This window comes from Bombina bombina, chromosome 6 (genome assembly GCF_027579735.1).
Source record: "Bombina bombina isolate aBomBom1 chromosome 6, aBomBom1.pri, whole genome shotgun sequence".
NCBI classification, from domain to species: domain Eukaryota; kingdom Metazoa; phylum Chordata; class Amphibia; order Anura; family Bombinatoridae; genus Bombina; species Bombina bombina.
The window spans coordinates 1,021,796,431-1,021,819,251 of NC_069504.1; the positions used below are offsets into that span (position 1 = coordinate 1,021,796,431).

At 37.3% G+C, this 22,821-nt stretch overlaps 1 protein-coding gene across 1 annotated transcript in view; it reads right to left on the bottom strand.

The window, feature by feature from the left end:
* Nucleotides 1-22,821, bottom strand: part of PRMT8 (protein arginine methyltransferase 8) — a 403,578-nt gene that overhangs the window by 36,071 nt on the left and 344,686 nt on the right. Inside the window, exon 8 of the mRNA XM_053718748.1 lies at nt 955-1,076. Within this exon, the coding sequence (XP_053574723.1) occupies nt 955-1,076 (122 nt within the window). The remainder of the gene's footprint in view (nt 1-954; nt 1,077-22,821) is intronic.

A 22,821-nucleotide genomic window follows, 5' to 3' on the forward strand; every position in this document is an offset into this window, starting at 1 on the left:
TTATCATTGCACCAGCAGTTCTTGTGAGATTTGTGGCCAATCGGCCGCTAGCAAGGGGTGTCAATCAACCTGATCGTATTTGATCAGGTTGATTTCTGACCGCGGCCTCAGAGCAGGCGGACAAGTTATAAATCGGCTCCTATATGTAGTGTATGCCTCTTGTATCTTCATTTAAACATTGTGCAAGCTCATAGAGCAGGTACTATATTAATGATCATTTGTGTATTACACACCACACGTTCTGAGCAGGTGTATTGTTGGAATAAAGGTGCACTTTTACCTTTACTATGAGAGCTTAGTATGTGCAAGAATATTACTGTTTTAAAAAATGAATGTAAGTTCATTAAGATATGCTGGGAAAAAAAGAGGACAAATTGGTTTCAAAAGGAACATGAAACCCCCATTTTTTCTCCTATCTCTAATTTGCTTCATTCTTTTGTTATCCTTTGTTGAAAGAGCAGCAATGCACTACTGGGGGCTATCTTAACACACTGATTGACCCAATGACAAGAGGCATATATTTTCAGCAACCAATCAGCAGGCAACTCCCAGTAGTTGCTAGTGAGCCTACCTAACAAAGGATACAAAGAAAATGAAGCAAATTAGACAACTGAAGTAAATTTGCATGTTATTTAAAATTGCGTTTTATCTAAATTATTAAAGGCAAAATTTGGGTCTCATTTCCATTTAAGGCTGTTGAAATAACATAGCTAAAAAAAACCACTGCAAGTGTTTCCTAATGGAGTGGAAAAGAGGAATAGAACTGTTAAATTGTGCACATGAAAAGTAGCGCAAAGTCACTGACAAACTCTGAAATAACTGAGTTAAAAACAATGGACAAAGTAGCAGCCTTTTCTGCATTACTGAGCTTAGGTAGAGACTGGAGTTTTTTTACACAATGGTCATTTATCAACTGCCATATGAGAGGAAAAAAGAAAGAAAAAAATATCTTACAATGTTATTTGCATTGGGCTTCATTGAAATTGTTCCATAAAGTTCTTCCCCTCTCCGTACTGTTAGATAATCTTCAAGATAGAAGACTGTTTGTTTCCAGTGTGTATAAGGGGCATCTGGAGCTGCAAAAGTAAAGAGAAAGAGAGGGGCTGTGTGCAGGGGATTAATAAAACACTATCACAAATAAATATTTCAGTTCTCTCTTTTGCATATGAAATAACAGCAAATAAATATTTTAATGTATGTTCCACAAGCTTAAAAACAAAAAAGGTCAGATTATGAGTGGGGCGGTATTTATTTCTCCAGCTCGTGCACTAACTCTGCTAGAAGTAAGATTTTTGCGCATGTTGGGTAGTGCTTGTATTACAAGTTGAAAGTAAAAAGTTTTTGCTCACATGCTAACCTAACAAACATAAAAAAAACTATAATATTGTGCACTTCAAAGTATTCCCCCATAGAAGTCAATGGGGCAAAAAGCTGATTGCAAATTCTCATGTGATCTAACCCAAAATGAAAATATGAATATTTCACATTCCAATGTTCTTCCCATAGCAGAATATGTTCTATTTATTCATAAATACATATTTCTACATATATAACTGATATTATTTTGCTACAATATATTTCTATATATATCTATATGATTATATATAGGTATTGATATACAGATAGATATACATATATATGTGAAATATTTACAGTAAATACATAGTTAAAACCTTTATTAAATATGAATATTGCATAAATATGCTTTAACATGTCTTCATCTACTTGACTGCAAAGGCTCTAATGCACTTAAATATATATCAATATATGTGTACATATCTATTTATTTGTTTATATGTGTATATATGTCTGTAAATGCATATATACATATATAAATACATAAATACATATGTAAACACACATGTATATACAGTATATATATATATATATATATATATATATATATATATATATATGCATAAAAATATTTAGACGTGTATTTATGTATCTCTATTTTTAAAGCACTTTGAAGCCTTTTATTTCTAACACCTGAGGCCTCATATCTTTGAGCCCTTATAACTTTGTTTTTTTTACGAAACAGTTTACCAAAGCTCTGAGTTCACGTTATCCTGATGCGTTAAATTGAATTGTGCTCAAGTGCTCACATCTAATTTCAACTTGTAATATGAGTGCTACATACGACGTGCACAAACATCCGTGATAAACCAGATATCACTCACGCGTAGTTAGCGCGACACTCGTGATCTGGCCCAAAATGTTTTATTCACCCAAGGAAATGCATTAAAAATGGCAATGCTGTTTAAAATGTGGCAAAGAAAAACACGTTATAGTATAAATATTTTTAATACACCATCAAAGTGATATTCTACTGTGAAAAGAAGATATGTGCAATTGGCAGTTCACGTTCTGTTTTCAGAGCCGGATTTATTCTTGTGAAAATCTGTGCAAATTCAGACTTTAGTATTTTGCACTTTCACAAGAATAAATCTGACTCTAAAAATAGCTGAAAGCAGCGAGCGGCCACCTTCTTCTGCATCTGGCAGTGAACGAAACTGCTGAATGCACATATCAATTAAAAACAAATTGCTTTATTTAAAAAAAAAAAAAAAACAATTAACTATGTGTTGGATAACTTCAAAAATAGCTCTTTGTATTTTATGTTTGTAAGAATTACACACCTATTAAAATAAATGAATTTAGTTAAAATTAAAATGTTCTAATTAAACTGAACACTTTATTTCACCCTAGATAATCCGTTTAAAGGGATATGTTACCCATGCAGCATATCTTTAAAAAGTTGAGAAGAAAATAGCACATGAGCATCTTTATTTCAAAATTGAATTCAGTGCTGAATTCATACTTTACTGTGATCTTGTGAGAGTTCTGTATAGATAGATAGATAGATAGATAGATATATAGATAGATAGATAAAGACTGACAGACAGACATGAAAATGTAATGCAACCACTAGGTAATTATCTAAATTACTGGCATCTTGTACATTTATTTGCACTAACCTTCAGAGTAATCGTGTAAAGAAATACAATGCAATAGTAATGGTAAGCACTGCAGTTTGTATCCTGCAATTGTTTGTGAGGTAGATTTATTAATAAGACTCCAACATTAGTTTCTCTAATTTCTCTGTTAAAAAATATGACCCATTCCTATTCACTAAAGATGCTTCCCTAAGTGGCTTCTATAGACTAACATAGGATTTGAAGAAGCTGGGGGGGGGGGGTTCTGTACAGAGATCTAAATACATCTAAACAGCTCTAATGCATTTTTTGACTGTTATGTTATACTAATCATACATTTACATTGAACCAAAAGTGCAGAAACATTAGGAAAATCTACAACATAATTATGAAGACCACAACTGTAATAATATTATTTATGATTTTCAGAATAATGATGCACTGCAGCTGTTGGGGTAGCCTATTGCCTGGTTAATCCTGACAGTTCTTCATGATTGACGTCCACAATGATTCAATATTCAATCAACATGAGAACAACAAAACGCACTTTTATTCAGTTTTGTAAATTTGCCTTTTTCATGGTTCCACAAAGAATAGTTTTATACAGCATAAAAAAAATAACTATTTATTTATTTATGACACTGACGCAAATAGGGAATTAGTATGAATTGTATGCAAATGTTATCTGAATAGGCTCTATAAAAATAATACAGAATAGGAAAATACTAGAAATGGTGATTCCAATCTTATTGAGTCTAGGGCGTAGATTTAACAAACAGCGGATGCTGCTTTCTACCCCCGAAGTTTCAGGTCCGCCTGAAACTTAAGTTAAGAAGCAACTTGTCCGCCACCTTTTAGGCGGACTGCAATCAATGCTTGTGTAATGTTAAATGCCCACAGTGTATGCTGTCTGCATTTAGCGATGTCGGGTGGATAAGATTCGCTACAGCGAATCATGTCCGCCCAGCACTTAATAAATTGTCCCCTAGGAATCTGTCTTCATATAATGTTTCTGCAGCACTCACAGATCTTTAAAAGGACATGAAACACATGATTTTTCTTTCACAATTCAGATAGAACATTCCATTTTAAAAGCTTTCCAATTCACTTCTATTATCTAATTTGCGTAGTTCTCTTTGTATACTTTGTTGAAAACCATACATAGGTAGGCTCAGGATCTAGCTGCACTAATATATATATATATATATATATATATATATATATATATATATATATATATATATATATATATATATATATATATATATATATATATATATATATATACATATCTACCACTAGAATTAAGCAAAATTGATAATAGAAGTAAGTTGGAAAGTTGTTTAACCCCTTAATGACCGGACCATTTTTCAATTTTCTTACCCTTAATGACAATGGCTATTTTTACATTTCTGCAGTGTTTGTGTTTAGCTGTAATTTTCCTCTTACTCATTTACTGTACCCATACATATTATATACCGTTTTTCTCGCCATTAAATGGACTTTCTAAAGATACCATTATTTTCATCATATCTTATAATTTCCTATAAAAAAAAATATAAAATATGAGGAAAAAATTGAAAAAAACACACTTTTTCTAACTTTGACCCCCAAAATCTGTTACACATCTACAATCACCAAAAAACACCTATGCTAAATAGTTTCTAAATTTTGTCCTGAGTTTAGAAATACCCAATGTTCACATGTTCTTTACTTTTTTTGCAAGTTATAGGGCCATAAATACAAGTAGCACTTTGCTATTTCCAAACAACTTTTTTTCAAAATTAGCGCTAGTTACATTGGAACCCTGATATCTGTCAGGAATACCTGAATATCCCTTGACATGTATATATTTTTTTTTAGAAGACAACCCAAAGTATTGATCTAGGCCCATTTTGGTATATTTCATGCCACCATTTCACCGCCAAATGTCATCAAATAAAAAAAAAGTTCACTTTTTCACAAATTTTGTCACAAACTTTAGGTTTCCCACTGAAATTATTTACAAACAGCTTCTGCAATTAAGGCACAAATGGTTGTAAATGCTTCTTTGGGATCCCCTTTGTTCAGAAATAGCAGACTTATATGGCTTTGTGGTTGCTTTTTGGTAAGTAGAAGGCCGCTAAATGCTGCTGCGCACCACACGTAAATTATGCCCAGCAGTTAAGGGGTTAAATTAGGTAGCTTGTAGGGAGCTTGCAGGGTTAATTTTAGCTTTAGGGTAGAGATCAGCCTCCCACCTGACACATCCCACCCCCTGATCCCTCCCAAACAGTTCTCTTCCCTCCCCCACCCCACAATTGTCCCCGCCATCTTAAGTACTGGCAGAAAGTCTGCCAGTACTAAATAAAAGGAGTTTTTATTTTTTTTAATAAAAAAAAATAAAATGTTTTAGCTGTGATGGACTCCTGCCTTAGCCCCAACCTCCATGATCCCCCCCCCCAGCAATCTAACCCTCTCCCCTACCTAATTGCCGCCATCTTGGGTACTGGCAGCTGTCTGCCAGTACCCAATTTGCCCCCCAAAAAAGTGTTTTTAATTATTTTTTATTACTAATTTATTTTTTTCTGTAGTGTAGCAGCCCCCCACAATACCCCAACCCCCTCCCCCTCCCAGATCCTCATATATATATATTTCCCCCCCTCTTCCCACTCATTGGTGTCAGTGTGGGTAGGTGATCGCGGGCGTGTGCGCGCACCCGCGCGCGCACGCGCACGCGCATGCGCGCCCCCGCACGCTCCCGGCACCCGGCGTGCACATTGCACTAACAGGAGCCGGATGCCGGGTAGCGATGGGCCGCCCACCCGCCTCCCAGTTGCGCTCCCACCCACCAACGAACCGGCCGCATCGCTACCGGTGCAGAGAGGGCCACAGAGTGGCTCTCTCTGCATCGGATGCTTTCTAAGGGTATTGCAGGATGCCTCAATATCGAGGCATCACTGCAATACCCTGAGAGCTGCTGGAAGCGATTGCGATCGCTTCCAGCACTCTCTTAGACAAGTGACGTACCAGGTACGTCCATTGTCACTAACTGCAAGTTTTTGCAGGACGTACCTGGTACGTCACTTGTCATTAAGGGGTTAAACATTTATGATCTGTCTGAATAATAATACAAAAGTTTTTTATGCCCGTTTCATGTTTAAAGGGACAGTCTACACCAGAATTTTTATTGTTTTAAAAGATAGATAATCAATGAGACTTAAACAGCTATATTTCTACAAAGGAAATAGAGCTGACAGATTACTTGCCCGTAATCTTAGAGTCCGTGCGGTTCAAGCTAGAATTCCTCTGATCACCACACCTGCGGGCATAGTTCGCTCACCAAAAGCCATAGGGAGGGCATTTGCTGCTTATTACACCTCCCTATATAACTTAAAAAATGAATCTTCAGGGACTGATATACACAGATTGGCGATCCAGCAGTTTCTGGCGAAATTAAACCTCCCTTCTTTGGATGCGGAATCAGTTGATGATCTGATTGCCCCGTTTAACCTAGAGGAAGTAAAGGCGGCTATCCTCGCTCTGAAACCTCATAAAGCACCTGGCCCTGATGGGTTCACGGGCCTATTTTATCGTAATCTTGTCCACCTCTTATCCCCTGTTCTGCTACGCCTCTACCAGGAAGTCGCAGAAACTGGAGCTTTCCTTCCCGAATACTTGGAGGCTAGCATCCTGACCATTCCCAAAGAGGGGAAAGACCCCTCGCTCTGCGAGAGTTACAGACCAATTTCGCTAATTAATGTGGACGTGAAGGTCTATGCTAAAGTCCTGGCAACCAGACTCGGAAAACATCTATCCTCACTGATCCACTTAGACCAAGTGGGATTTATCCAGGGCAGGCAGGGTACTGACAACACCCGCAGACTCCTCAATATATTCATGGAAGCGGCTGATATGGAGTTGCCCCTCCTCACCCTGTCTTTAGATGCAGAAAAAGCGTTTGACAGGGTGGGGTGGGAATACATGTTTTGTACTATGGAGCGTTTTGGGCTCCCCCGGGTGTTCCGGACGGCTGTCACAGCCCTTTACGCCTGCCCGACGGCGGTAGTTAAGGGATTGGGTTTTTGCTCGCCTAAAATTCCCATCAGTAACGGGACCAGGCAGGGGTGTCCCCTGTCTCCGCTCCTTTTTGCTCTAGTTATGGAGCCGCTAGCGGAGGCAATCAGAGAAAATACGGGAGTCCAGGGCCTTCAGATTCATGATACCCTACAGAAGTTAGCGCTTTTCGCTGACGATCTCACCCTCTTCTTAACAAACCCATTAGATTCGTTGCCCCCTCTCCTGGAAATTATCGACACCTTTGGCAAAATATCAAACTACAAAATTAATGTTTCTAAAACGGAGGCCTACACGATACTCGGGGAGATGGAACAGAGACGCCTTAGGAGGTCTTATTCATTCAAGTGGTCTACGATCGGGATCAGACACTTAGGGGTATTCCTGTCCCATGTAAAGGACATAGTGATACAGGAGAACTACGCAACTCTACTAAAGAGGGTAGACTCTAAGTTGAAGTCTAAGAAGTACGAGGAAATCTCATGGATGGGCAGAATAGCTGCCCTTAAAATGATGATCCTCCCCAAATTAACCTACATTATGAGGTGTATCCCCATTTCAGTCCCGGAACGGATCTTACGCGGTTTCCAAACCTTATTCAATTCATATGTTTGGGAAGGCAAGCGGCCGAGAGTAGCGGCAGCCACGTTGCAGGCCCCAGTAACCAGAGGTGGACTGGGCCTACCTAACGTTCAACTATACTATCAGGCGGCCATGCTTTCACATGTCTCAGCGTGGGGACCTGACCTACTCCCTACTAGGTGGAGGGAGCTAGAACAAGCTTCCCTTCCGGCATACATTGATCTCTCAGACCTATTATGGGTCCCCCAACATTTAGCTGCACGAATACCAGTCTCAAATCAACTTATCAAAGGCTGTCAAACAGCTTGGTTCCAACTGAGGCACAACCAATTGATAGCCCCACATCCGTCCCCCATTCATCCAGTTTTGTCACTCCTACGGGAACTGCCTAATGTCAGGCTTACCCTCTGGAGGACCCATGAGATTGTCTCCTTGGGAGACTTTTACCGGAACGAAAACCTTCTCTCAAACCAAGACATGATAGCTAGGTATGACATCCCTCGTCAACTAGAATTTGATCTCATGAGACTTAGATCCCTTATGAAGGCCTGGGGATTGCTGACCGACAAGATCAGGGCCCCCACCACCTGGGAGATCAGGTGGAAAACTAACCAACAACTGTACAAGCCCCTGACTGCTCACTACAAATCTCTTCTAGGGCCACCCACCCTTATAAAAACAAGACATATGATCTCCTGGGAAACAGAGTTGGGATTGACCTTCACTCCCCTGGACTGGTCTAGGGCGATACAATTAACCAAAACTGCTCTCCATTGTGTCACGCTGTATGAATTATATTTCAAGATCATTACAAGATGGCACCTGGTGCCGACTAAGCTTCGCACTCTATACCCTAGCCACTCTCCCCTGTGTTGGAGAGAATGTGGCGAGATCGGCACACCACTACATGTGTGGTGGTCGTGTAATCGACTGAGGCCGCTCTGGTCTAAGACCTCTGCGATTTGTGCAGCACTGGAACTCCCGACGCCTGATGCCCCGGGCCTAGCCCTCCTGCATATAGGGGTAAAAAAGATTCCGAAGTATAAGAGATATCTGTTGGTCTACTTGCTGACATCTGTAAAGATGTTGATAGCCAGAAATTGGAAGAAACAACAGCCCCCAAGATGGCAAGCAGTGGTTGACCATTTGCACTACATCAAATCTATGGAAGACTATGTCTTTCGGATGAACAACCAATCTGCTACCTTTAGCCAAATCTGGGAACCCTGGGAGACGCTCCTCAAATTGGCTACGTAACTGTTCCTTCCCCTGACTGCTGTTGGCCTGTTCTAGCTTGTGACCCCGGTCGTCCTGGGAGATGTGCCCCGCTGTTTCTGAGCTGAGATGCTGAGACATAAAATACTCCCCCCTCCCACCCCTGATGCTTTCCCTTTCCCTTCCCCCCCCCTCCTTGTGAGGATATAAAGAGTAGATCCTTGCACCCCAACTATCATACATGTATACTATGTACACCTACTAGCTGCCACACACGACTGTCAGACATCCTAAGTATGGCATTCATTGCGATACTTTATTTAAAATGTAAAAATTTTAATGTTCCCTTAGAATAACCAAAACATAACAACCGATATGTTCAGACACGCATTGGGAAATGTCTCTATAATATTTATGATTCATATACTGAATACACTGATCCTCATGGTAAATCATCCCTCCTCTGCCTGACTGCGTGTAACCCCACTTCAACTTATGTCAAATGCTATTTGTGTTGTTTTATGGTTTCTGTAACCTATTTATTAATAAAAATTTACTCTGAAAAGATAGATAATCCCTTTATTACCCATTCCCCAGTTTTACATAACCAACACAGTTATATTAAAGTGTCAGTAAACTTTAAAAATAATAGTGCAGAATTATATAACATTATATTAGCCAAACATTTATAAAACATAATTTCCCCTATTAATTAAAAAAAAAAAAACGCTGTTTCACAGACCCGCTCTCTGCTGAGCGGGTCTGTTATATTTACTCAGCGCATCGGGCCAGCTGTATAGTCACAGCCCGTCCTGACCGCGCCATAAGACTAAGTGCAGCTCACTCCTGTGACAGGAGTGAGCTGCACTTAGTCTTATGGCGCGGTCGGGCCGGGCTGTGACTATACAGCTGGCCTGATGCGCTGAGTAAATATAACAGACCCGCTCAGCAGAGAGCGGGTCTGTGAAACAGCGTTTTTTTTTTTAAATTGATAGGGGAAATTATGTTTTATAATTATGTGCAGAATTATATAACATTATTTTTAAGGTTTACTGTCCCTTTAATACACTTTTAACCTCGGTGATTATCTTGTATCTAAGCCTCTGCAAACTGCCCCTTTATTTCAGTTCTTTTGACAGACTTGCAGTTTAGCCAATCAGTGCCTGCTCCCAGATAACTTCACGTGCATGAGCACATTGTTATCTATATGAAATACATGAACTAACACCCTCTAGTGGTGAACAACCGTTAAAATGCATTCTGAAAAGAAGTGGCCTTCACGGTCTAAGAAATTAGCATATGAACCTCCTAGGTTAAGCTTTCAACTAAGAATACCAAGAGAACAAAGCAAAATTGGTGATAAAAGTAAATTGGAAAATTGTTTAAAATTACATGCTCTATCTGAATCATGAACGTTTTTTTTGGCCTAGACTGTCCCTTTAAACTTTATTTTTTAAATCATGGTCACAGCATTTCTATTCTTTAAATGGAACATGAAAACCAAATTTTTCTTTTATGATTTAGACAGAGAGGTCTATTTATCAAAGGTCTTGCGGACCTGATCCGACAGTGTGGATCAGGTCCGCAAGACCTCGCTGAATGCGGAGAGCAATACGCTCTCCGTATTCAGCATTGCACCAGCAGCTCACAAGAGCTGCTGGTGCAACGCCGCCCCCTGCAGACTCGCAGCCAATTGGCCGCCAGCAGGGAGGTGTCAATCAACCCGATCATACTCGATCGGGTTTAATTGTGGCGATTCCTGTTCGCCTCATCAGAGCAGGCAGACAGGGTTATAGAGCAGTGGTCTTTAGACCGCGGCTTCACAACTGCTGTTTCTGGCGAGTCTGAAGACTCGCCAGAAACACGGGCCCACAAGCTCCATACGGAGCTTAATAAATGGGCCTCAGAGAATGCAATTTTAAACAACTTTCTAATTGACTTCTATTATCAAATTTTCATGTTCTCTTGGCATCTTTTGTTGAAAAGTAAAGACAAGCTTACGAGCATGCACATGTCTGGAGCACTACATGGCAGCAGTTTTGCAATAATCTTATCCATTTGCAGGAGCACTAGATGGCAGCACTATTTCCTGCCAAGAAGTGTTCCAGACAGCTACCTAGGTATCTCTTAAACAAAGAATAACATGTGAACAAAACAAATTTGATAATAGAATTAAATTGGAAAGTTTTTAAATTGTATGCTCTGTCTGACTCACAAAAGAAAAACAAACTGGGTTTTATATCCTTTTAAGGACCCTGCAATGAATTTTGTAGCATTTTATGGACAGATAAGAATGAGGTTAAAACGTCTTATCCATAAGCAACTCCCAAAGCAGCTAATAACATTCTGATGAGTATTTCCTTTCTAGAGCAATGCACGTCCTATGTACAAACTCTCAGCTATAGCTAAATACTAATTGCCTGCTACCTAAGGTAACCACAGTGAATATTTTAATGCTTGCTACCTTTTTAACCTTCTTACAGATAATAAATTGAAACTGAAAACCATTTCCCCTGTCTATTTTTAGAAAACCATTTTGTATCACATCATTTAAAATGTAGTTTATTGAAGTCATCCGTGTTCACACGCAAATGGCCAGATTATTGCAATCACTCTACATCGGCATTCTGTAAAATTCATTCAAACCACCAGCTGTGAGATTTCAAAATCATACAAATCAATTATTATTTTTATATCTTAAAGGGATATGAAACCCAAACATTTTATTTTGTGATTTAGACAGAGCAAACGATTTAAAAAAATATCAAATTTACTCCTATTATCAAATTTGCTTTGTTCCCCTGATATACTTTGTTGAAGAGATACCTAGGAAGTTTATGTCCCTGCTTTTCAACATAAGATACCAAGAGAATGAAGAAAATTGATAAGAGTAAATTAGAAAGTTGTTTAAAATCACATGTTCTATCTGAATCATGAAAGAACCATTTTGGGTTTCATATCCCTCTAAGAACACTTAGGCAGACATTAACATAAACCTGATGATTTTATTTTTGAACAAATATTGTTTTCCCCTTTTAATTAGTTGTTCTATATTAAGTAACATAACAAAATAAAAAGGTAAATTAAAAGTAGAAAACTCAATTGTAACCCTGTTTGAGTTACACATTATAGCCATAGATACAGTTTTTATCCAAAAATAAACATCCTATTTTATTTTCCACCTCTAAACTAATAGCCGTGTATGTCAACTGACATCCCAGCACCGCTATTGGTATAGAGGTGGAAACGTCATCTAATTGGAGAAATCGTTGTGCCATTGGTGGCCGGAGGCGCTGAGTTAGCTATATTCTTTCCTTACAGATAGGGTGAGTTTAACATAATTTCGTTTGTTATATGCTTGGGTTTGTCATCACTTTAAAGGGATCTTGTAATTACGAGAGATTTCTGTTGTGATGCTATAGAATAACATATCAGACAAGTATGAATTTTTTTAACAAATTAAAATCCGTTTTACTTGTAATTATTATAGCCAAATTCCACCCATCACTTGCCTTATTTGGATAAGCCAATCATAGCTTTAGTCTGCAGACAACAAGGGTAGCCACAATCATAAAGTTAGTATAAAGTGACTTGTTTTGCAGTTGTTATTAGTTAAAGCCAATTAGGTTGTAGCCTTGAGAAGTCAGCAGAGTGCATTTCAAGGTCTGAGAGTTACAAATTGATCAATTTTCAGAGCTCAATTACAACAAAAGGAGCAAAATAAATAATGAAAATATATTGCAAAGTTGTTTCATTATGGAAAACTAAACATTTTATATAAAAATCTCATGGTGTTGCCATATTTCATTAGTGTAAAAGTACTACTGCTAGCACATTATACAGCTTTTGAACAAGTTAATATTACCTCATTACATATATGCAATCATTTAACAATTCAGGACTTACCCCCTTACACTATGAGGCATCTATCCCGCCAAAGGATCTATGGATAGATTCCGAGTGGTGCGCTAGCTGTAACGTACGAGCAATATGTTTTTTTTCCCACAGCTTTTTGCACATGACAAAAAAAATAGCACGCGTATTACGAATTGAAAGTAAACACGTTCACTCAAACTCAATTTACACGCATCAGGTTAGCATGTCTTGAGAGATTGCGTAAGGGGTAGGGGAAGAAAAAAAGTTGTGCTAAACATAACATAAATACATGTGAAAGTACAGATACACTCATATTAACACTATCTGCTAAAATTTGTAAAAAAATAAAATGTAATAACAAAGTTATAAGGGCTCAAAGATAAGATAAGATGTTAGAAAAACGTGAAGAACATTGGAATATTTACAGTTAATACACATTATTAAATATTAAAATTGAATACAAATTATTTTTCTTGTTTTCAGGTATTTGAGTGGAAAGGGCTCCAAAGTATATATGCATATGCATATATGCGTATACATGTGTATGTGTGTATATATGGGTTTATATGTGTATATACATAAACACAAGAAAACCAATCCTAGGATTGATGGTAATGTACATTTATGTAGCACTCACTTTCCTAAGAGGATGGTGGCTTTGACTTAGAACAATGGTTAGTTGGCATGTCCACGGTGAAGTTAGGTGCTGAAATTGTTTAAAATATAACCTTTAATAGGAGATTAACATAGAAGTCCACATACAAACAGAAACACATTAAAAACACAGTGTGGGGGGGTATTTTGTTATCAGTGCACTTGGCAACCTTCAATTCACAAATATCAAAAGGTAGTTAATCCATAGTCAGGATAAATACCACCTAATGGTTGTCATAGTAAAAGTATCTTAATATCGCTGTGTGTATATAAAAAAATATAGAAATTGAAATACCTAGAGATGTTGATCTAAATCAACATTTATGGTATTAGTATCTCTTCAAGGGAGAAAGTAAGGTGCAGCTGCCTCTATTGAACTTAACTGAATTCTAAATAGTAGCTCTATGGTTGTTGCCAGCTTCTCATACCAATTAAATTCTAAATCTATATATGTGTGCCTAGATTCTATTACTTCCTTGTATGCCCTTAAATTTAATAAGCTTATAGCTAGTTATGAATTGCTCTGATGCCCAGTTTCTGCACTTCTGTTGCAGAGTGTATATGTACGATTTTATTACAATATGGATCATATGCTTGAGTGATGTTATAATGAGATATTGTGTAAAACAGTATAGATTACTTGTGTTTCCAAATACTTAACGTGCTACCACCCATGCGAGTGGGCCGTTAAACTGAGGTATCCTGTGACACAGTATAGAATACTTGTATTTTCAATTCCCTAACATGCTACCATCAGTTACGTATGAGTAGTTAGATTGTTCCAGCTATACACATAAATTTCCTTTTATAACTTCTCTCATCATCTGGTATTCTTTAAATTGTTATAGAGATGTTTATTAGTAATGCAATTGTAACAAGTTGCTAAAGATTACAATGTATTTATCTTGACTCCTTAGAGTTGCTTATATTAGGATCTAATAAATTACATAGGCTTATAGGATTTATAGTTGTCCAAACAGACTATTATGGCACGTTGTTATGGCAATGTATTTTCCTTAATTCCTTTTTATGGATACCTGTAGCTAATTAATAGGTTAGTGCAATCTATAGAGTCTAAAGTGTAGTCGTAGGAGGGATACTACCATTAATGTTAGTGAATTGTTTACAAATTGTATCTACAGTGCGCTTACATCCACTGCACATAGATGCTTAAGTTATGTGACCCCCCCCCCACATACAATAGCTGATACTGGTCGCACTTTGTTTGTTACAAATAATTCTAGGTAGACCCAGCTACAAATCGTAACATACTATCGGTTACTAAAGCGTATTTAAGATTCCTTGTGTCAGGTTTTGCTATCTCTGCATTCATTAAATTATTCAGCGGTTTAAATGGGGTTACGCTCTAACATGCACTAACATCCGCAGCATGTAAATACCAATGATGTCGTCCCCTCCGCTCTATATTAATTATTGTCATAACCTCCCTGCTAGTTAAAAAATGCTCTTTGCATTAACACTCGCTATTCCCTGACATGTTTGAGAAAGCCACGAATGTGGCGAAACATGTCAGGGAATCTTAAATACAGTACATAGCACCCGTGCCCAGCAAAATTAGCTTCCACTTTTTATAGCCTAATGGCTATATACCAGACCAATACACTAATTGATAGGCAATCCTAAGCTTGTTACCCCAGTAGTGCCATTAGTATCTCAGTCTTTTCTTTTAGGTATGTATATACATATATACACAGAAAAACATAAATACACTAAATACACGTGAGCACATATATACGTATGTATATATACATACACACAAATGAAAATGTATGTACTGTATATATCCATTACAGCCCTTTCCATTCAAATACCTTGTCATATACCATGTACCTTTTAACCCTTATAACTTTTTTTTATATTTATATGATTATTTTTATTAGACAGTGCACATATGAGTGTAACACTTTATTTGAATGTATTTAATGCAACTTTTTTGTAGCCCTAACCTTTTATGCAAGGTCTTCTGTTGCGCTAAGAGCCAACAAGTGAAAATTTAGTTTGCGTTTGTGTGGTTGTGTTAACTTTCAACTTGTAATACGTGTGCAAGTTAATACAGGAGCAATATTTCAATATTGCGCACATGCTAACGTTAACACGCCACTTATATTCTAGCCCTAAGAAGGGAAACAAAGATATTCAAATGATTTCCCATATATATATATATATATATATATATATATATATATATATATATATATATATATATATATAATGTTCTTTAAACTTGACAAATAAAAAAAACAGCTGTCCATAGAGACAATATAATACATACATCAGCAATAGCAAACGAGTAAACAAAACTGCATTTATTTAATATTGTAAATAAAGTTAACAGTTCCCCATTTATGTATGCTCTTTAATTTGAAAATTTCTAATTCTTTCATGTGCTCTTGGAGAAAGGATGGTCAGAACAGTATTGCAAAGGGTGAGGTCATACCAATATTAATAGTGTCAGCATTATGATTCTTTCTGCTGCGTTTATGCCTCTTTTTATGCATGAGAATATCTTGCACAAAATGCTACATGATATTAAAGGGACAGTCTACCCAAATTGTTCTCCACTTTAAATTGTTCCCAATGATCCATTTTACTTGCTGGAATGTATTAAATTGTTTACAAGTAGCTCGTTTACCCTTATTTTGTCATTTGAAATAGCTAATTTAATTCCTACCTATACTGAAAGTTTGTATAGTGAAGCCTAGACTATTGACAGGCAATGTAAACACATCCAGCAGAAGAAATTACACTCCCAATGGGGTGCAGGATAGTTAAGTAATACAATTTTCCAGTGCTCTCTTTAATTATTAAAGTTTGGTTTACAAACAAATATAAGATAAGGAAGCAAGTGTGTGTACACAAGATGATAACATAATGGGATCTGATATTACCTGCAAGCTCAACCCATTTCAATAGGTTATGGTTTAAAAACACAAAACCAGCTAATTCATATATACAAATAAACATGAAAATGCAATTTCTCGTACATTTTATGCTCTGCAGCTGGTATAACAAGTCATTGAAAATACATTAAGGGAAAAACTATTTTTATTTTACAGTGTACTGTCCCTTTAAGCACTAATTCTTAGGGGCCAAATTATCAAGCTCCAAATGGAGCTTGATGCCCCTAATTTTACACGAGCCTTCAGGCTCTCCGGAAACAGCAGTTATGAAGCAGAGTCCTAAAGACCACTGCTCCATAACTGTCCGCCTGCTCTGAGGCTGCGGACATTAATCTGCATGATCCTATATGATCGGACTGATTGACACCCCCTGCTAGCGGCCAAATCTGCAGGGGGCGGCATTGCACAAGCAGTTCACAAGAACTGCTTGTGCAATGATTAATGCAGATACATTTAAATGTTTTTAAAGGCAGCTCCAAGGAAATACTACAACAAGAGAAACAAATGAATAATGAAACTACAGAGTGTGATTAGAAAATGTCTGGTGTGTCAAGTGTGAGGATTTAAGTTTTTGCGCTACTGTGGGCATTCACATAGATATCTGCGCCAATTATATATCATGTTTGTCTCACATGTTTCTTACAAGTAAACCTTCCAGAAAGAGACCAGTGATTAACTCCTTCCTGCCAGTCACAAAGCAGTAATTATCGCTTGTATGCAAATAACACAAAGAGCAATGATGAACCAATTCCTGCCAGACACATAAAAAGGTGATTAGCTACTCTAGTGAGTGATTACCCATTTGTAGCAAATAGTAATACATTAAATTTTCTTCCCATTTCCCTAAGATCAGGGTTCTTTTCAGACATAGGGGCCGATTCATCATGGCCCGAATGGGGCCAAATACCCCTGTTTCCGCGTGAGACTTCAGGCTCGTCAGAAACAGGAGTTAGGAAGCAGCAGTCTTAAAACCGCTGCTCCTTAACTCGTCCACTGCCTCTGAGGCTGCGGACATCAATCCGCCTGATCTCATTTGATCAGGTTGATTGACACCCCCTGCTAGCGGCCGATTGGGTATGCTGCCTGCATTATTTATCGATGTCTGCCAGCCCCTGCTTATCATACATACGGCAGTGATTAACCCCTTGCAACAAAATACTCTGTGACAGCTAAAGTGTTGAGCCACACAGTTCCTCTACCCTTGTCACCCCCATTTTTCCTTCTCCATGTTTTTCACTCACAAGTTCAGCAATTATTTACCCTGGTCAAAACTAGGGAGAGTTTTTTGCCTTTTCAAAAGTGGTCAAACTTGGTGACTCAGTCTAACAAATATCCATAATTTACTTAATGCATTTTTGCACAAATATATTTGTGTTGTAGCTGATATTAGCAGATACTACATTTTATATAAATTAAAGGGACAGTAAACGTTGGGGAAAATGTTACATAATTCTGCACTATGTGCAACATGACGATAGCTTTATGATTTTTTTTTTACTTGTTAAACGCATAATATGTTCCCCAAAAGTATAGTTACCTCTACCGTGAAGCCGTCCTCTTCAGCGCAGCTGCTTTTTCAAACAGTTCATCATGGGCTCACTGACTAATCACAGCGAGCACAATTGCGCCATTGAATTACATGTAGTGTGCTGACTGCTTTAGTTAGTTCAGGAGCTCATTACATGCATTTCAATGGTTAGTGCAGGATACCTAGGTAGGCATCTGGAACACTTCATTGCAAGAAATAGTGCTGCCATCTAGTGCTCTTGCAAATGGATAACATTCTTGCAAAACTGTTGCCATATAATGCTCCAGAGCATATGTCCCTGCTTTTAAACAAAGGATACAAAGAGAACAAAGAAAAATGATAATAAAAGTAAATTAGAAAGTTTTTAAAATTGCATGCTCTATCTAAATAATGAAAGAAACATTTTGGGTTTCATATCCCTTTCATGTCACCCACTGCGAAGAAAGGACAGTGGCTATATAAATCTTAAATTATTATTATACAGTACTTTACTACACCTTTTGGTTTCAGTCTAATTTTAATCTATGCAAAGAAATATGTTAAGGTGGCTTTGTGCATTTATTCTCAATGCAGATACTTTATATATACCTAATATACATTCATTATTTATTTTGCTACCTTTTGCTGTAAAATACATCTAAAAAATGTGCTTGTTTTACTTTCTTTCCAGGGAGGTTTGTGTTAATACTTTTAGGCAATTTATGCAAGCTTTTGTTTACTCCCCTCTCCTCCCCTAAGATTCTCAGCAGTCCAATGTTTGGAAAAGGTGGATTATCAGTTTTGAATAAAAAATCATGATAGGAGAACTATTCTTTGCAATAGTAACTAAATTAAATCAGTGCTAAAGGGAAGAGATAAGGGCTAGCTTCACCAACTGCACATGTGCAAACAGACACCTAGATTACGAGTTTTGCGCTAAACAGGGTGCGAAACCAACGCAACAAAAGTTTCGTTACTTCACCCTCCATAGCGCTGCCATTACGAGATTCTGAATAGCCTCCTTGTGTGTGCGATATGGTGGCATTAAGCTCCATACCGCACAAAAGCCAAGGGCTGCTTTGACGTGCTCGTGCATGCTTTCCCCCATAGACATCATAGAGTGTTAGAAAAAAAACTAACACCTGAAGAGTGGAATGGCGATCGCCGTAACGCAACCACATTGACGTCTATGGGGAAAAGAAAGTTACATTTAAACCTAACACAATAACATAAACCTCAAGTCTAAACACCCCTAATCTGCCCCCCCCCCCCCCACATCACCGCCACCTAAATAAAGTTATTAACCCCTAATCTGCCACCCCCGACATTGCTGATGCTAATAAAAGTTATTAACCCCTATTACGCCGATCCCGACATCGCCAACACTATAATAAATTTATTAATCCCTAATCTGCTGCCCCCGACATCGCCGCCACTAATAAAAGCTTTTAACCCCTATTCCGCCTCCAACATCTCCGCCAATAAATTAACCTATTAACCCCTAAACCGCTGGCCCCCACATCACAGAACACTAAATTAAACTATTAACCCCTAAACCTAACAACCCCCTAACTTTAAATTAAAATTACAATATAACTATCTTTAAATAAATAAAAACTTACCTGTGAAATAAAAATAAACCTAACATTAAACTATAAATTAACCTAAGCTTACTATTCTAATAAACACTACGAAAAAAATAATAAATCTAAATTACAACTAAAAAAAAACAAATCCTATGAAAAATTTAAAAAAATATAAGTTTACCAAAAATAATAAACACTAAAATCATGAAAAATAAAAAACACTAAGATTACAAAAAAAAATAAACAAAATTACCAAAAATAAAAACAATTACACCTAATCTAATAGCCCTATAAAAATAAAAAAGCCCCCTCAAAATAAAAGCACCCCCTAGCCTACAATAAACTACCAAAAGCCCTTAAAAGGTCCTCTTGTAGGGCATTGCCCTAAAGAAATTGGCTCTTTTACCTGTAAAAAAACAAAGTCCCCCAACAGTAAAAACCACAACCCAACAAACCCCCCAAAATAAAAACCCTAAATTTAAAAAAAATAAACTAAGCTACCCATTGCCCTTTTAGCTCTTTTGCATTGCCCTTAAAAAGGCATTCAGCTCTTTTTCAAAGCCCAAACCCTAATCTTAAAAAAAAAAAAAACACACCCCAAAAAATTAAAACAAAACTAACACTAACCCCAGAAGATCTACTCACGGTTTCTGAAGTCCGAACATTCAGGCTGCGAGAAGTCTTCATCCAGGTGGTGTCTTCTATCTTCATCCTGGCGGTACAGAGCAGAGCCATCCTGGAAGCCGATGTCATCCTGCGTCCTCTTCATACGGTCGCCGCCATACACGGAAGTTGAATGCAAGGTAGCCATTTCAAAATGGCACCCCTTGCATTCCTATTGGCTGATTTGATTCTTTAAATGCAAATCAGCCAATAGGATGAGAACTTCTAAAATCCTATGGGCTGATTTGAACAACCAATAGGATTTCAGTAGCTCTCATCCTTTTGGCTGTTTTGAATAGCCAATAGGATTTCAGAAGCTCTCATCCTATTGGCTGCATTTAACTTCAGTGTACGGCGGCGACAGTATGAAGAGGACGCTCCACGCAGGAAGGCATCGGCTTCCAGGGTGGCTCCGCTCCACGCCGCCGGGATGAAGACCTCACCGCCTGGATGTCTGGACTTCAGAAACCGTGAGTAGATCTTCTGGGTTTAGTGTTAGGTTTATTTTTTTATTTTTGCTGCACTGGATGAAAGATGCAAGGGTCTGTCAGGAGTCCAGAAACTCATTGACCTTTTATACACACACACTAATGTCAAGAAAACAGATCACAGATGAGGATGGTTACCTTTAATAGCCATTCAAACCCCTTTGTGTCAACTTGTGTGCATTTTATCAGGCCAAAAGTTTATTTTTTAATTTTTTGGGGTGTTTTTTTTTTAAGATTAGGGTTTGGGCTTTCAAAAAGAGCTGAATGCCCTTTAAGGGCAATGCAAAATACCTAAATGACCTTTTAAGGGCATTGCCCATACAAATGCCCCTTTAAGGACAATGGGTAGCTTAGTTTTTTTTTAGAGTTAGGTTTTTTATTTTGGGGGGTTGGTTGGGTGGTGGATTTTTACTGTTAAGGGGGACTTACAGGTAAAATAACTGTTTTCTTTAGGGCAATGCCCTACAAAAGGCCCTTTTAAGGGCTACTGGTAGTTTATTTGAGACTAGGGGGGCATTTTTATTTTGTTTTGTTTTTTTTATTTTTAAACAGGCTATTAGATAATGTGTAATTGTTTTTATTTTTTATAATTTCGTTTATTTTTTTTGTAATCTTAGTGTTTTTTATTTTTCGTGATTTTAGTGTTTATTATTTTTGGTAAACTTAGATTTTTGAAATTTTTTGTAGGATTTGTTTTTTTAGTTGTAATTTCGATTTTTAATTTTTTTTCGTAGTGTTAGGTTTTTTAAATTTGTAATTTAGATATTTTAATTGGTAGTTTTTTTTATTTTATTAGAATAGTAAGGTTAGGTTAATTTATAGTTTAATGTTAGGTTTATTTTTAAATAAGGTAAGTTTTTATTTATTTAAAATAAATTTTTATTATTATTTATAGTTATATTGCAATTTTAATTTAAAGTTAGGGGGTTTTAGGTTTAGGGGTTAATAGTTTAATTTAGTGTTTTGCGATATGGGGGGCTGGCGGTTTAAGGGTTAATAAGTTTATTTGGTGGCAGAGATGTGGGAGGCCGGAGGTTTAGAGGTTAATAACTTTATTTAGTGGCGGAGATCTCAGGGAGCGGCGGAATAGGGGTTAATAACTTTATTAAAGTGGTGGCAATGTTGGGGAGCGGCAGTTTAGGGGTTAATATATTTAAATAGTGTTGGCGATGTGGGTGGGCAGCAGATTAGGGGTTAAAAGGTTTAATATAGTGTTTGTGATGTGGGAGGGCCTCGGTTTAAGGATTATTAGGTAGTTTATGGGTGTTAGAGTACTTTGTAACACTTTAGTTATGAGTTTTGTGAAACATTTTTGTTACACAAAATCCATAACTACTGCTCTCAGATGGCGGTATGGATCGTGTTGGTATAGGCTGTAATGCAAGCTTTTTAGCCTGAACTGCACAACCTGTAATACCGGCGCTATAGAAATCCCACGCAAACATTTTTGAGTGTAGGATTGACGTTGTGCTACAGGCTAAAATGCTTGCGGTATAATTATACCGACACAAATCCCAATAGTGCATTCCTGCATTTTTTCAGCGCTAAAAGCCGCAACGCAAAACTTGTAATCTAGGTGAGAGTTTGTGCTATAGCTCAATATTAGTTTGTGATTGGTTAGTAAGGATTCTTTTGTTCTGGGGGCAGGGAAATCAGTGAAATGAATAAAAATAAAACAATATACTAATTTGACAAAATAAAGATGCAGTTTTCATAGAAAAATTAATCTCAGAAATGAATTTGTGTTTAGTGGTCCTTTAAGTAATAATATAACTAGTGTTTTGGGTTAATATTTAATATCCCCTGGAAGTTACAAATCTGCATAATTAAAAGGCAAGGGAAAAGGAAAAGAGGTAGGAAAGGAAAAGGAGACAGGGGGGAAAGGAAAGGAGAGAAACAAAAAAGATTTAAAAAAATGGATAGAAAAGATAGATCTTTTTATCCTTTAAGTCATTTTTATATGGTGTAAGTACAGGTAATTGTCACATAATTGATTTGACACAATACAAAAAAGAGAAAAGAAAAGAAAGTAAAGAGACAAGAAATAATGGAAGAAAAGAAAAAGAAAAGAGGGGGAAAAAAAGGAAGACAAAGGAAAGAGAACATTTTTTCCTCCCAACTTCCCGTTTTCTTCACATAGAAAGATTTGTACATGTCTTATTTCTTTTCTTAGCACTTTATTTAAAATAACATAGTGCGCATTGGCCTATACTTACCAATTTCTTATAAGTTTTTTCATGGAGAGGTACAGTGGGGCAAAAAAGTATTTAGTCAGCCACCAATTGTGCAAGTTCTCCCACTTAAGAAGATGAGAGAGGCCTGTAATTTTCATCATAG